The sequence below is a fragment of a genome, unplaced genomic scaffold, assembly GCF_019419815.1.
Source record: "Pyrus x bretschneideri cultivar Hongxiangsu unplaced genomic scaffold, Pyrus_bretschneideri_v1 Contig27, whole genome shotgun sequence".
In the NCBI taxonomy this organism is placed as follows: domain Eukaryota; kingdom Viridiplantae; phylum Streptophyta; class Magnoliopsida; order Rosales; family Rosaceae; genus Pyrus; species Pyrus x bretschneideri.
The window spans coordinates 3,911,501-3,927,197 of NW_025999579.1; the positions used below are offsets into that span (position 1 = coordinate 3,911,501).

General features: G+C 35.5%; 2 protein-coding genes across 2 annotated transcripts; one reads left to right on the forward strand and one right to left on the reverse strand.

The window, feature by feature from the left end:
• Nucleotides 1-5,506: 5,506 nt before the first annotated feature.
• Nucleotides 5,507-10,305, reverse strand: LOC125478876 (spermidine synthase 1-like). The gene is made up of 9 exons (XM_048587602.1): nt 9,945-10,305; nt 9,159-9,235; nt 8,418-8,540; nt 7,131-7,235; nt 6,952-7,024; nt 6,786-6,857; nt 6,459-6,654; nt 6,059-6,188; nt 5,507-5,933 (listed from the first exon to the last, which is right to left on the reverse strand). The coding sequence occupies exons 1-9, from the start codon at nt 10,114-10,116 to the stop codon at nt 5,826-5,828; spliced, it is 1,056 nt and encodes a 351-aa protein (XP_048443559.1). The 5' UTR covers nt 10,117-10,305; the 3' UTR covers nt 5,507-5,825.
• A 1,776-nt stretch (nt 10,306-12,081) lies between these two features.
• Nucleotides 12,082-15,295, forward strand: LOC125479046 (probable cyclic nucleotide-gated ion channel 16). The gene is made up of 6 exons (XM_048588064.1): nt 12,082-12,589; nt 12,869-13,081; nt 13,365-13,675; nt 13,837-13,948; nt 14,084-14,320; nt 14,458-15,295. The coding sequence occupies exons 1-6, from the start codon at nt 12,137-12,139 to the stop codon at nt 15,244-15,246; spliced, it is 2,115 nt and encodes a 704-aa protein (XP_048444021.1). The 5' UTR covers nt 12,082-12,136; the 3' UTR covers nt 15,247-15,295.
• The last annotated feature ends 402 nt before the right edge of the window (nt 15,296-15,697 follow it).

Below are 15,697 nucleotides of genomic sequence, written 5' to 3' on the forward strand. Positions count from 1 at the left end.
TCCTCAGCCAGGCTGGGGTAGAATATCAAAGCAAGTACAAATATTAGTAACATAGCAAAAATACGTTCCTCATCATTAATATGTTTGGTCACGGTAATTTGTGGCACATTTTGTTGTACAATTGTTGACTATATTTATGGGAGAGACACCACTAGTATTCTTTATTTTGAGTTTCAATTTAGTATTCATTTGTATATCTTGTGTGTATTCTTGGCACACCAACATCATAGAGTCACGTGTCGACCTTGGATATATCTCAGAATCACAGCATAACATGTCCGTATTCCTAAAAATACGTTATGAGTTATCCTACTTAATCTAGTCCCAAACACTTATGTTTGGTATGTGAGGAAGGGAGTTTGGGAATGAGAAACTGTTGTGTGTTTCCCATGTTTGATAAATCTAAGCTTGGAAAATTGTTTCCTCACACAGAAAAATAAGGGATAGTGATGCCTAAACACACTTTGGTATTCATTTTCCTTCATCATGGAAAACCAAAAAACAAAAAAAGGAATTGATTGTCAATTTTTTGCAACAACTACATCCTCGTTATATCCTACAAAGTAGTATTTTCGATGCAAATAAAAGAGAAATCAATTTTCTTAAAAAGAAGTTCATGAAAATTGTAGAAACGGTCATCAACTATAAATTCATAATCATTGATCCCTTAATTTACTAAAATACACAATTATTATCTTGTTTCAATAAAAAATAATTAAAAGATCATTGCTACAATTTTTTTATTTTTTTTTTCCGTCATTCCAGGCGCAGCCCAAACGTAAAATAGAAGGGAAATGGCAGGCAGATGTAATAAGGAGAAAACATAGGTCCATCCTGGAGTCACGCAATTCAAAGCGGATAAAATCTAGGAGACAAGGATCTATATATTAAATCCAATTCTCTTTCTCTCTCTCTCTCCCATCCGTTTTTTCCCCTCGTCCTATATTATCCTATTCCATTCCTTTTCCTTGGATTTGGACCCATTCCCACCCCCATACTTCCATTCCCACCCTTCTTCTTTTCCAGCACGCCAACATTTTCTTTTATTTCAATCCAGTCCAGCACGCCTAACTTATTCCAGTTCCCTCTGGCTTCTCTTTGACAATTGACATTAATCCACGTGGTCACACTTGCTTCCTCGTGGTTGGTCGCTCCTTCTTGGGCCCCGCGCTACTACGCTACTAAGATAGTAAGATTTGATTTTTCTTCTGGCATACCCCACCACCTCTTGTTAATCTTGTGCACAAGTGGAATACAATCGTGTGGATTTATGGTTGTGTGTATTTGTACAATACCATTCCCAGCTGGACGTGATGCAATACCATCAATTAGTTGCAAGGCCCTACACCATTCATCTCTACTTCTTTATTTTCCTTTTCGTGGCAAGATAACCTATCTTGGCAATGGGAGGACAAAGTCCATCACCGATGAGAAACAAATCAAATAATAGTTTATAAAATATTGGGTTATTCTTTATATCAGAGTAAGTTGGTTCACATGTGAAGCTCAAACGATCATACATATTTCAGGTCAGCATGTTTGTGTTGTTCATGTTTTAGACTAAGGGCTTATATATAAGAGGTTGAGCTACTCCTATATTATCAATTTTTTTTATGGTAGAACACTAACATTTTTCACGTACTCATATTAGACTTAAGTTGTCAAACAAATATTTGTTTTATAGAATTTTATTTTCATGGCTTTTAAATGATGTTAGTTCTGTTTTAGTGTACTATTTAACCTGTGACTAAAAATAAGTTATCATGTTATGTAGGATGGGGACTATATAAAAATTAAATTAATCTGACATCAATGGATAATGAGATAACTCCTAATCCAATTAAATACATAATAAACTTTCAACTTAATTCGTATCAATCGTCTCATAATAAAAAAAAATTCATGATCTTGACTAAATTTATTTGAGTGATACATGTATTACTAACTAATTTAAAATAGATCCAAGATATTTCATCGAATCATTGATAAAGAGATTCGGCATGATCTTTAAACCAAACTTTTATCAGAAAAAAATTGTATGAAAAGAATCGTGGAAGATGGAAAGTTCTTATCGAGTCTTTCACATTTCATTATAGTGACAATTTTTAAAAACTAGTAAGTCAATTTATAATCTTTAACACCAACTTTGAATTTGTGTTAGTCTTTGTTTGCAGTGATATAAGTCATTTCCTACAACTTATCAATCAATAATTATCACAAGAACAAGGTCTACACGACATAAGTTATGAAGTTAATGAAATGATCAACAAATTCTTTCTCTCCTTCACATCCAAGAAACGAGATTTCAACATCTATTTTTACGAACATAGACGATAATGTAATATTTTCAATTTTATTCGACGAAAGTAGTCATCTTGAATTAAAAAAATTCAGATTTTTAACGGATACAGATAATTCGGGTATTTCCGATCCTCCACGTTGCTATCGCTTGTAAAGAGGTGACCATAGTCTACAATGGATATTCGGATTAGCAAGGGAATTATATGAAATAAAATAGAGAAATTTAACGAAAAGTTTTTGATATTGTTCACTTTAATGAAAAAGTACATTTTTACACTAAAAAATCAATCATGATACTATTTATTTTACCCTTTATTTTATCATTATCGGTAAAACTCAAAATTTTAAAGTCCTTTCATTAGTTTTCCTATAAAATAACTCACTTGTCAACAAATACTTTTTTTGGAGTAGAAAATTAAAAAAGGGAAAGGCAAAATATAAAATTAGAAAAAATAAGGTTGCATGCTGAATTAAGTCCTAATTTGGTATTGAGGTGATTCTAAAAAAAAGTGGCTATCAAAAAGAGCTAGGAGCTTTTTTATGTTTGGTAAACATTCAGCTTCAGCTTTTTTTCACATTTTTGGGTAAAAAAAAAGCTAAAAACACAAAGTTGCAAAACCCAGCTTTGAAAAATCAGTTTTTTTTCACATATGTTTTACATAAAAATTTATCAAACACTATAATACTTTCTTTTTTTCAAAAGAACTTTTTCAAAAAAGTTTATTAAACACTCTGCTGCTTTATTTCACACATGCTTATTCTCACAGCACAGCAGAAGTAGTTTTTTTTCAAAGCATATCAATACCAAATCAGACATAAGACAGAGAAAAAGGTGGGGCCTGCGTTATCTGGTTTCCGTGGTGGGCCAGCCATGTATATTAGTCTCGTGCCGTGTCGCGGGCGGAGTGAGGGCGTGTGGGCTGAGTCAGCCGATTGCAATTTCGCGATTGCATGCAGACAGAGAGAGAAAGAGAGAAAGAGAGAGAGAGAGAGAGAGAGAGAGAGAGAGAGAGAGAGTCCTTATCCGTTAAAAAGACCAAGAAGTTGACAAGCCGGCGGGTCCCACCGTTTCTCCGCGCCCGTTGGCGATTGGTATCTTCCGGTTCTTACGCGTTCTTTCTTTCCGCCTGACGTTGCTAAAATAGGTGATGACGTCATTTCAAGTTGGGGATTTTTCCAACCATATAAGTAAGGAATTTGGTGAGGAATTAGAAATATCAAACACAGGAAAGAAACATTGCTTCTTGGAACTTATCTGTTGATTTATTTGATAAAAATTAAAACATATGGTTTTTTATTAAATCGGTCAATGGGACTGAGACGCGGTCCATACTCCAACAAGAGGCAGCAGTGGAGAATTTTCTGCAGGGCGAAAGCCTGACGGAGTAATGCCTGTTATGGATTGACTTTATTTTTGAGAGGCCAAAGAGTGGAGACCAACACTGGGGCGGATAATTGGTTGGCTTAGGTATTGGGCCTAGACGTGGGTTGGGTGAATGAGTCCACAGCTCTTGACCTCCATAGAAACCCAACTTCGAGGGCATTTCCCACTCGTCTGATATTACTGGTGAAGTGGAAGGTATGGAGTCGATAATTATTGGGGTTACATTGAATTTAATTTTACCATTTACAACTGTGTCGGTGGAGTTAACATTTTTCGCTATGAATATTATTATTAAATTTTCACTTCGTAACAAATTGAGAGATACATGGGCAAACATGTTAATTGATTTTTTATGTTTTTGCTGAAACATTTACACTTCGAGCCGCATGAATTTCTAAATCCGTCAGTGAACATGTCTTGGGAATTGGGTTGTACAAGATTACCAAATGTTTGACATTGTCATGTCTCCCCTCCCCACCTAACTAGATCTAGATTATAGGCTTGGTGCAATATCTACCTATAACAGAAAAATGAATTTGGTTAAAAGCAATTGTTTTCCCACTTTTTTTCCCTTAATGTGGAAGAAAACTTGTAATATTATTCAAAACCTATCCAAGAAAGTTGAGACTACATGACCTTTCAATTCATGTCGTAGGTTGATAAACACCCACTTTGTTCCAGGTTAATTTCAGAGCAATGATTCATTTGTAATGATGAACCATCGATTTATTTGATATATTTGAATGGTTAAGTGATTTTCGATTCGAATAAATTCTTTCGTAGGAATAATGTTTAAATTAAGATTAATAAATTAGACGGTTCCGATTACAAAGTTTCTACAATTAAAAAAAAAAAAAAAGTATTTGAACCCAAAAGAAAATGCAAGTGCTATCCATCTCGAAATGATTATAAAATATGAAAATGATGGAACAAGAGGGTTCTACCAGAGGTGGAATGTGAGTTTTCTTCATTGAGAAGTTCCTCCCATAAGTCCATACACATCAATGGTGAATCCTAAGCCCAAAATCTCAAAACTCCGAAACTCAAAAGCCGAAAAGTCTGGCTCTCTCCTTTGGGGGTTGAGACTAAAGCAAGATCGGAACTGAATCCAAGTTAATCCTAAAGTCGTAACCCTTTAGATGAGACATGTAAAACACAATATGCTTAACTGATGTTCAAAAATCATATAAAAAGAACAAACGTAAAAATGTTAGATAGACTAACTAACTAGGACAGCGTACGCGCTCCTTTGAATTTGATTCAAATCCCCTCCCCGTAAATTATACTAGCATATGGGCACACATAAAGTGTGTGAGAAATTTTTTTTATTTTTGTTTTTGAAATAGAAGGAGAGAGAAAGAGAGTGATAGAGAATGTGAGAGTGAGAAGTTTTTTATTCTTTATTTATTTTTTTTGAATTAGAGATATGTTATGATTACATGTAGGTGAGGCTTTGAAAAAAAAAAAAAAACAAAATTTGGTTGTGTGAAATTACATTTCTGCTCCATATTTCTTATTCATGTTTTGTTTTAATTAGAAGGTTAAACTAGTAATTTCATAGGCTTTTGGTTGACAATGAGTGTTTTATTAATTAGTAGAGATTAAGCTTATAATAAAATATCATCTTATCATAAAAAAAAAAAGGGACCAAAATGCTAGTTCAATAATATTTTTAATTGAAACAGCACAATCCAGACTGAGTAAACAAAAGATGACTAAAATCCCAAAAGCCCAAAATAACAAAAGCACATAAGCCTAAAAGCACATTTGCCAAAATAATAACATGATTAACCGATCTCAATGTCCTTAACGAACACTTGATGAAACTCAAATACTCAAACTCCAATATTCAGCTGAGATGGATGATCTGATGGTGACAAAAACCTAATACTTTATTCCTAAATGGTAAAATATGTGTATTCTCCTCGTAAAGTGAATGCAAGTATCATGCGTACAAAACAATATTTGAGTAAGTTGTCATTTTCTAATTTAAAGCAAAGCAATAGCATGATTAACAGGACACTTCCACCAGAAAATCATGGAACACAACCATATGTAGTTTGCCATCATATAAAATTAAAACACACACAATAATGATGTTTAGTGTTGGGATAGATTTTGTTGTCTTCTTCTTGAATATTCACTTGTGTTTTGCCTCATCAGCTGCGAGCGTTCCAACTCCATTCACTTTAGACCCATTATTCACCTTCTTTGCAAAAGATGGCAAACAAAATGCAGCCATGTGCACCTGATCAATTGGAATCGACAGAAATTAAGAGAGAGAGAGAGAGAAAAAAAAAAAAAAAGCGAGAATCGAGAATCGAGCTTTAAATTTATAGCCATGCATAATTAGTTAGGAATTATGTTAGGTACCTCTGTGTTGTAAAATTTCAGGGGCTCTTTTGCAATCCCATAACTATTGTTGGGGTCTATTGGGTTGACAGGATTTCTGAAATCCACCAGTGGCCCCTCCGTGGAGCAAAGCAAGAAACCAATCACCCCACTGAAATTAATAATCGACTGAGAGTTGTTAGAAAATAGTGTTTGAATTTTTTAATTAGTACTAAGACTGGAAACGGGATACTTAGGAGTCGTTTGAAAACTATTTGTTTATATTTTTATAAAAACTGAAAACTTGTTTAGTAACTGATGAAAATATGAAATCAGAAACGAAAAGATGCTTTTGTGAAAATTCTCAAAATTTGGCTTGTTTTGAACACTGAAAAGATTATCAAACGGATTAAAAAGCTATATGTATATAATATATGCCTACCTTGGATATGCAGGAACAATTGTCCATGCATACTGAACAGAGCCTTTGAATATTGGTCGACATTTGGCCATGAGTTGCTCAATGTCTAAAGAACGAAACCATATGCTCTCTGCTTGAATACACATGACTCCGCCAGGTCGGAGGGCTTTTGCTACCAACTCAAAGAAGGGAGTCTTGTGAAGCTCATGATCCGGCCCTGCATGCATGCATGCACAGAACGATAAATTACGTCGATCATTTCGTATATGCTAACTTTTTTTGTTTGCTAGATTTATATTAATTAACAGATTATTAATATTTGGAAATATTTTAGACGCATCCACATACTAATAGGATCAAACGCATCCACTATTATCGCATCATATGTTCCTTCTGGGACAAACTTAAGAAATGCAAAACCTGCAAATTTAACATGAATTAAGGACTCACCATATGTAGAAAAAAGCACATACAAAACATAAATTTATATAGAAACTAGAAAGGACTTAATTACCATCTTTAACGTGAAGGGTCACCCGAGGGTCCTCGTATCCAATAGCAACACTAGGAAAATATTTCTTGTACACCTAAAAATTTATATATAAATTGCTTAGAAATTCATGTAGATATTTTAGTTTGAGAGCTTCTATTTGGATTACTTCCTTTAATTTTCATATAGAATTTTTTACTCACATCAACCAACATGGTGTCTATTTCGCAAATATCAATCTGCTGGACAGAAGAGTGTCGAGAAAACTCCCTTAAGATGCCGCCATCTCCTCCCCCAATGAGTAAAACCTTAATTTTTGACACAAGAAAAAAAGGATTAAGTAGGTGACAAAATTAACTGCATTTACTTGATGAGCTTTCTAATTTTCTGCAAACTAGGGATTTATTATTATTAGAGCTGGCAAGATGGACTCCACCCGTTAACATGACCTATTTAGGTCACATAATTTCATTTCACGGGTGGAGACATAATGAGGTAGCAATAATGAGTGAACCTGTTAGCAACCCATTAATCACCCATTAAGGAGTTGGCGTTGACAGCGGCCCACTGCTGCCCTTGATGTTCGATTTCAGCCTTGCAATACTGACCGCTGACGGGAACCCAGATGTTGACTCGAATGAGGACGCGAAGCCCTTCATAGTGGAGGGTTTGGAGTCGGGCTGGAAAGCGAGAAGTGTTGCCAGTTGGAGAGGAGGAGCACGGCGGGGATTGCCATTGACGTCGTAGATGACAATGGAGATGACGTCGCATTGCCGTCGTTTTGGAGGAGGCTAAGAGGGAGAGGAGGTTGGAGGTGGTGGAATAGAGCAAGTGGGTTATGGGGGGTCTAGGTTGTTGCTGCTTTGATTGGTGGTGGTTCTATTGGTGATGCTATGAACGTGAGATGAGCTTTTGTTAACGGGTGAAACAATTGACCCGTTAACTGAACTAATCATTTCGAGTTTAACTATTTTCACTCATAAGCTTAATAGATAAAGTTTGGGTGATCCAATAAAAAATTATGGTTCGTTTGGTATTATTTTTAAAATGGCGAAATCGTTTTTTGTGAAAATATTTTTGAAACAAATCTTTGGTTAAAATGCAAGTGAATTATAGAAAAACACTTGAAATGCTGCTTGCAAGAAGCACCTAAAAAGAATTTGAAGGGCTACCTACAAGAACTAGTTAGATGCTTCTTGTAGGAAGCATTTTAAATATTTTTAGAACTCAAAAACATTTTATTTAAAAGCGTTTTCGGTTATTTTAAATGTACTTCCCAACCAGCCTTATTTTGTGATGAACCCAAACCAAACCAACTAAACTAAACCATTTACCAGCTCTAATTATTATTATTAAGTACACTTCAATTATACGTAAGTTAATTTATAAAAAAGTTGATGGAATTATGTATGAAACGTGTAAGATTGACACTTGTCTTCTTTCATTCACATGAAATGTTGTGGCGTATTCTCAAATTCTTAACTGACTACCTTGTTTGGGTTCGGAATGGAGCAAAGAGGAAGATGTGTAATCATTTCTTGGTAAGCAAACTCATCCTTCTCAGTGAGTTGGAGTGCTCCATCCAGAATAAAAACCTTGCCATATGCTGATGACTGCAAATTAGAAATTAATCAACCATATATAATTTAGCCAAAGGTTAATTAGTCAACGTACCCTACAATAATTTTAATGCAATCACGTCCACACACACATGTATAGTAATATTTTGATAGTGTAATAAGGCGTCCACAACACAAACACCTATATTGTTATTGTAATAACAATATTGTGATTATATGTTAACTATAACTTTATCATTATTATATAACATTAGATTGTATACTTTGACAATTAATGTAACCTTATATTCCTTGTAATTTAGACATTAAACATTGATGTCATGTTACGTTAAAGTAGCTAAAGAATCCAAAAATAAATAATGATGATAGTTAATTTCATAATATTGACTAGTATTTTTATTATAACAATGATCTCCAATTCCTTTTTCTAAAGGTTACCATAAACTTTCTCTTAGTCAAAAAGTTCTCTTTATGACATATTTAGTTAAAAGTTGCATTCTGCACAATAAGCAAATGTTATTTAAATTGTATTTACGAAATGAAATGTTATATTGTTACATTATTAATATTACCGAGTTTATTTGTTAAATTGTGTGACAAAGAGAGTGATTTTCTTTCACACTTTATAACGAGGACTTTTAATTAATTTACCTGAAATACCATCATACTTTGATACTCGGACCTCCCTTGAAATAAGATTTTTTCTACCTTCAAAAAGTGGGCTTGCCCTACAAGATCAGGAAAGTAAACTTATTCACGGATAAGAAAAAATAGCTGGCATTTGTTTTTAGACTAGAGTTGTGAACTCTGAAAACTTTTTGTCTGTTTTACATTCAAGAAAACTAGAAAAGCACCACCCAAAAAGAAGCCTCTGATCCCTGTACCATCTCCTCCCTATCTCACTGCACCGCTTGGAAAGCTAATCTAATTAACTCCATAAAACATCATTGAACCTACAATGTATTTATGTCTGAACCTCGATCACTTCGACGTCTTAGAAGTAGGGTCAAGTTGTAATTGCTCAAAATTAAGAATTTGAGTTTATTGGATCATGCGAGTTGGTAGATCACGTGTTGAAAATTTAGTAAAGAAACGGAAGGAGACAACCATTTGGGGACAACAAACCCGTGACCCTATTTACAAAGACTATATACACAACTCCCTTGTCTGAAGCAAGAATTACTTGAATTGAAAACAATATGAAGCTATACTTTCATCATGGTAAACAATAATGAAATAAGCTTATTCATACCTCTCACAACATGCAGAAACGAAATTGTTACTGACTACCTAGAACTCAATCTGAATTCCTTGAAAAAACTAATTAACTCAATGAAAATTTTGAATCAAATTAAACAGTCATAAAATGTATTCTAAAAGTATTAAAAAATAAAAAAAAATAAATAAATAAAAAAAAACATGTCAATTGAAACCCACCTGGCCATATCGGACAATACTCAGAAAACCATCCAGGAACCTTTGGATGGTCATCAGTAAGATCATCATCTGCAAGTTCTTTAGTATTGTATTCTGTTCCAGCTGAGATTGGTGGAAGGGAGACTTCACTATCGCCATTTCTGACCACCAGAACTCCATCTTCTTTTGCCATTTTAACATACAAATTATATTCAGATATGCTGTCTGCTCTATGCAACAAACCCTAAAAAAAATTCGTCAACTAATTTTGTCTAATGGATTCTCTGAGTTGTCGTTAATTATTTGTCAAAACTGAGGAGGCTCAGCTTGACCAATAACCAAGCTATATGGTGTTTCTGCGGGGTGGCCGAACCATTTGCTCATTTGTGCATACTTATAGGTCCTAAAGACGGTGAAGAATCTAATAAATTATTTACAAGCAAAACTCTTTTGCAAGGGAAATTATGTTTTATTAGTATAATATTAGTTAGATGAAAGGAAAATTTTTGTATGATAATCACACTACTATGTAGTGTTATTAATTCACAATAGTAAAAATAACGTGATTCATGCCTTACTAATGAAAAATCATGGTAGAACATGGTAGGTGTACATCTTTCCATACTATTATTAAAAAAAATCATATTAGAACATGGTAGAATATGGTAGGTGTTTTTCTATACTCATAGGCAATTATAGTGTGTAAAATGTCACTTATTATACTGTTTTCATCCTTAATAAGTTTGATAATGAACAAAAAGAAAATGAAAGAAAATTAGTTGGAATGATCAGTTTTTGACATTTGGTTGCAGAAATAAGCAGCTTTTATCATGTCATTATTATATTATTATTGTGTGGTTGTTATGTCATCATTGTATCATATATATGAGTAATATGTTGTTGTTACTAAAGATTGATCATTTATGCAACCGAATGTAAAAAACTGATCATTCCAACTAATTGCCCAATAAATAATGTGAATAAAATAATTAGCTATTGTTTCAGAAAAAAAAGAAAAAAAGAAAAAAAGAAAAAAGAATCAGCTATAGTTTTACCCCTTAAGTTTCTCTCTCTCACTTTCTATTTTCCTCTTGTATTTAAATTCCTTCGCATCAGCCACTTAGTATTATGATTTAGTGATATTTCCTCTTCATTTGTAAGTGAGAGGTCTTAGGTTCAACTCTTGTCAAAGACGAATTTGAACCATATCAGTGCTAGCTCATTGTGAGCCTTAGCCACTCCCTCATCCCTTTAGTGTTGATAATACCGTTTGTTAAAAAAAATAAAATAATGGGTGGCCTCTAATCTTAGTATATACGGTGAGAACATCGGATCAAAAAGCAATATGAAAATTGGAAAACTACCGTTTTACACTTTGAGAAAGTTGTGTGCAGAAACAAAAGTACGTACTAAAAAGAAGTGGGAAAATGTAAATTTTTGGATCAAAAGGGGAAAAGGAATTACATCGTGTAGTTTCATATGAAAAAACATGTCTTCTTTTATTTAGCATTCTATAATGACTTCTTCTATTTCATAAATTCAAAAATGATATTTGTCACAAAATGTTATTGAAAAAATTTGAGATTTTTTTTTTTTTTTTTTTTTTTTTTTTGTGACTATCATGTTCCTATGAACTGTAGAGGCTTGTCGAGGACAACAATTGCAGGAAATTGTTGAGTAATGTTGAAGATGGCCAATGTTTGTCAACTGAGGCATTACATCAACACTTAGTTCGCACAATACTATAGAAGAAAAGGGAAGATATGGACGATAGAAGACAAGAGAAAAGGAAGATATGGACGATAAAAGAAAAAAGAGAAATTTGTATTTTGATTTGTCATAGTTGTTTATACGGGTTAAATACAAATATATGAACAAATATACATAAAGATTTTGAAGCTGTTAGAATCATGGGCAATCATTAAACCCATGCTGATTGTGCCAGAAAGAGATAATAAAAGTTTTTAAGTCTTCATTCAACTCAAGTGGTTTTTTTTTTTTTTTTTTTTTTTTTTTAATTAAAAAAAAAACAAAATGAAAAGTAATGAACATTTGGCGCGTTTTTCCCGTTCATGCAACGGTCATGAAAGCCCGAAACCTCAGCCCTTCCTCTCTTCTTCTTCTTCTTCTGGTTCTTCTTCTTCTTTCTTCCCCCACAAATCTCTGAAACTAATATGTCTCTGCCTCGTGGCTAAATCTCAAAACGCCCAGAGATGATGCACAGCTTCCAGCCATATGCCGCAGCCTCGGCTCGCTTCCGCAACTTTTCGACCCCATTTTCCCTCAGCAAGAAGATCCCGTGGTGGTACCAGATCCTCGACCCAGGATCCGAACGCGTGACCCAATGGAACCACATCTTCTTTGTCATATGCATCGTCGGCCTCTTCCTCGACCCCCTCTATTTCTTCTTGCCCACCACGGCCAGCGACCAAGTTGCTTGCATGCAGATCGACATGGGCCTTGGCATCTTGGTCACCTTTCTCCGTACGGTTGCCGACTTCTTCTACATTATCCATATCCTAATCAAGTTTCGAATTGCTTATATCGATCCAGGTTCTAGGGTTTTTGGGCGGGGCCAGCTCGTTAAGGACCCCAGGGCTATCGCCATCCGCTACCTCAAGGGCGACTTCTCTATCGATCTTGCCGCCTCCCTACCACTCCCACAGGTATTTACTCAACAATGATTTCTACACACTCTTTTTCTCACGTTTTTTGTAGTTGTTGATTAAATAAATCAAAGGAAAATCAAACGACATAAACAAAAGGTGGAGTGCAAAATAAGAAAACATGTGTGAGGGAATCATTTCCCCTACAAATTTGGAGTACATTTCCCCTACAAATTTGGATTAATTTTTACTTTTGTGTTTTTAACAAAGCAGTGTCCAACGAATACCATCACTTATAGAATATATATGATTTATTTTTGTTTTGTTGTGTTTTTGCAGATTGTGATTTGGTTTGTCATTCCAGCAGTGAAAAACCGAACAGCTGCTCATGCTAATCATACCCTTTCTTTAATTGTGCTCATTCAATATATTCCTCGATTTATTCAACTTTTCCCTCTCAACCGACGAATTACTAAATCGACCGGCGTTGTAGCCAAGACTGCTTGGTCAGGGGCAGCTTACAATCTCATTCTGTTTTGTCTAATTGCACATGTAAGAACCTAGCTAGCTAGTTATATCTATGTGTGTGTTTGTATCCCATTTTGTTTCCGTTCAATTATTAATACGTACTTACAATTTGACAGTGACATCTTACGTTGTTAGGCTGTTGATTTTGATATCATTGTTTCGATAAGCTCTTCTTCGAATATGTGGTGCCAAATTGGTGGTCTGACAACATAAAATGCGAGATAATAATAATTGATCCAGGGATTTACTATACCGTGCCTTATTTATTTGGCTTGATTGTTAGGATGGTTGTTGTTCTTCAGTGCAGATTGTTGGAGCTTCATGGTATGTGCTGTCCATTAGACGGCAGTACGAATGCTGGACGGGAGAATGTAAAAAGGAGGTGAATAAAACACATTCTCCATCCTGTAAAATTTCGTTTCTTGATTGTGGCAGTGCCGATAACCCCGAACGAAAACTTTGGCTGCAAATCACAAAAGTTCAGACTAGTTGTGATGCAGCTGGTAAGGACGAATTTGAGTTTGGAATGTTTGCGGAGGCTTTCACTAATGAGGTTGCTTCTGCATACATCATTGAAAAATATTTCTACTGCCTTTGGTGGGGTATGAGAAATTTATGGTATGCTTTGCTGTTACTAGCTCAAGCCAAAATGCATTTTTCTTCTGTTACATTTGGATCATATAATAATAGTTACTTGTCCGTCAAGGAATGAAAACAGTTAAAAATTAAGCAAGCTATTTGTGCTAATTCATATCTCGTACTCATTTCGCGATACGCAGTTCATACGGACAAGATATTAAGACAAGCACTTTTATCAGTGAAACCTCATTTTGCATTCTCATTGCCGTTCTTGGTCTAGTTCTCTTCTCACATCTCATGAGCCAGATGCAGGTATAATTTGCTCAAGGCATCTACTACATACAAGAAAATGTCTTAATTTATTGATCTAGGTCTAATTTTTCCTTCACATGGTTGAATTTTTGATACATTGTTACTTATTTTTATAAATTTTCTGATTTCTTCAAGACCTACCTGCAATCTGCAACGATTAGACTTGAAGAATGGCGGGTAAAAAGGAGAGACACAGAGGAGTGGATGAGGCACCGTCAGCTCCCTGCGGAACTGCAAGAGCGTGTTCGTCGGTTTGTTCAATATAAGTGGATTGCCACAAGAGGTGTAGATGAGAAAAACATTTTGCAATCCTTGCCTGCGGATCTCCGCCGCCAGATCCAAAGGCATTTATGCCTTGCCCTTGTTCGCCGTGTAAGCATTATGTTTGGGAGACTGTCAATGTAAACCATTGGTCACATGCTGACACTTGCTGATAAGCGCAATGCAGCTGAGTTTATAAGTTGTTGGCACCGATCGTTTACTGGTGGTATAATTTCTTCAATTCTCAGGTACCCTTTTTCGCACAAATGGACGATCAGCTTCTAGACGCCATATGTGAACGTCTCGAGTCATCCTTGAATACCAGGAACACTTACATCATCAGGGAAGGTGATCCTGTGAATGAGATGCTTTTCATCATCAGAGGGCAACTTGAGAGCTCCACAACTGATGGTGGAAGGACAGGGTTCTACAACTCAACTACCCTCAGGGCGGGCGATTTCTGCGGCGAAGAGTTGCTCACATGGGCCTTGATGCCTACATCAAGCCTCAACCTTCCATGCTCGACGCGTACGGTGAGGTCCCTAACCGAAGTTGAGGCATTTGCTCTGAGAGCTGAAGACCTCAAGTTCGTTGCCACTCAATTCAAGCGCCTTCACAGCAAAAGACTGCAGCATGCTTTTCGGTACTATTCACACCAGTGGAGAACTTGGGGGGCTTGCTTTATACAAGTTGCTTGGAGGAGGTTTAGGAAGAGAAAGTTGGCAATGGAGTTGGCAATAGAGGAGGAGTACTATTACGCACATGTTTTGGAGCAAGAAGAGCTTGGCAATGGCAATGAATCTAGAGTAGGAACTAGTAGAGATTATGATGGTATAGGAGGTGCCGAGAGGTCATCGTCCGAGGCGAATAGGCAGCAGAATATTCCCCTTGGGCCGGCGATATTGGCTTCCAAATTTGCTGCAACCACCAGAAGAGGGATTCAGAAGGTGGCATCAGTTATTCAACATGATGAAACCAGCTCTAGTATGCCCAAAAAACTGTTCAAGCCAGATGAACCTGATTTTTCAGCAGATTAGTTGAGTATATAATAATCAGAATCCTTTGATTTTTGCCACAATACATACCAAATAGAGTGACCAGTTAAACATATATATATATATATATATATATATATAGTTTGTATTACTATATATTGTCATCATTTACCAGTTTCTAAAATGTAAGGAAATATGCAATGGATTAAACAAGATAGATAGACGAGTAGTGATTGACCAGTGGGTCAGTCCACTACAACCAGAGTTTGATAGTGTTCTTCAGCGAAGGCAGCCATCCTCAGGGGCAAAACAAAATGTAAAGAAAACAATTAAGCACAAAAACAAAATATATAGAAATACAACAGTGATTTCTCAAAAGGAGAGTTCCATTGATATTGACCGGAGAGCAAAGAAAATCCAAGTAAACTCAAAGGTGGTTCCAAAGAGATGGACCACTAAGATTGCTCCAAAGAGATGGACCGCCAAAAACATA

Bases quoted from the DNA above. Each gene is read 5' to 3' on its own strand.
- LOC125478876 (XM_048587602.1), bottom strand. From the start codon at position 10,116: ATGGCAAAAGAAGATGGAGTTCTGGTGGTCAGAAATGGCGATAGTGAA. The intron at 7,236-8,417 runs GTAGTCAGTTAA...TCAAAAATTAAG, and splicing joins CCATTCCGAACCCAAACAAG to GTTTTACTCATTGGGGGAGG. The intron at 6,655-6,785 runs GTATGTGGATGC...GCATGCATGCAG, and splicing joins GGATGCGTTTGATCCTATTA to GGCCGGATCATGAGCTTCAC.
- LOC125479046 (XM_048588064.1), top strand. From the start codon at position 12,137: ATGATGCACAGCTTCCAGCCATATGCCGCAGCCTCGGCTCGCTTCCGC. The intron at 13,082-13,364 runs GTAAGAACCTAG...TCTTCAGTGCAG, and splicing joins TGTTTTGTCTAATTGCACAT to ATTGTTGGAGCTTCATGGTA. The intron at 13,676-13,836 runs GTATGCTTTGCT...CGCGATACGCAG, and splicing joins TGGGGTATGAGAAATTTATG to TTCATACGGACAAGATATTA.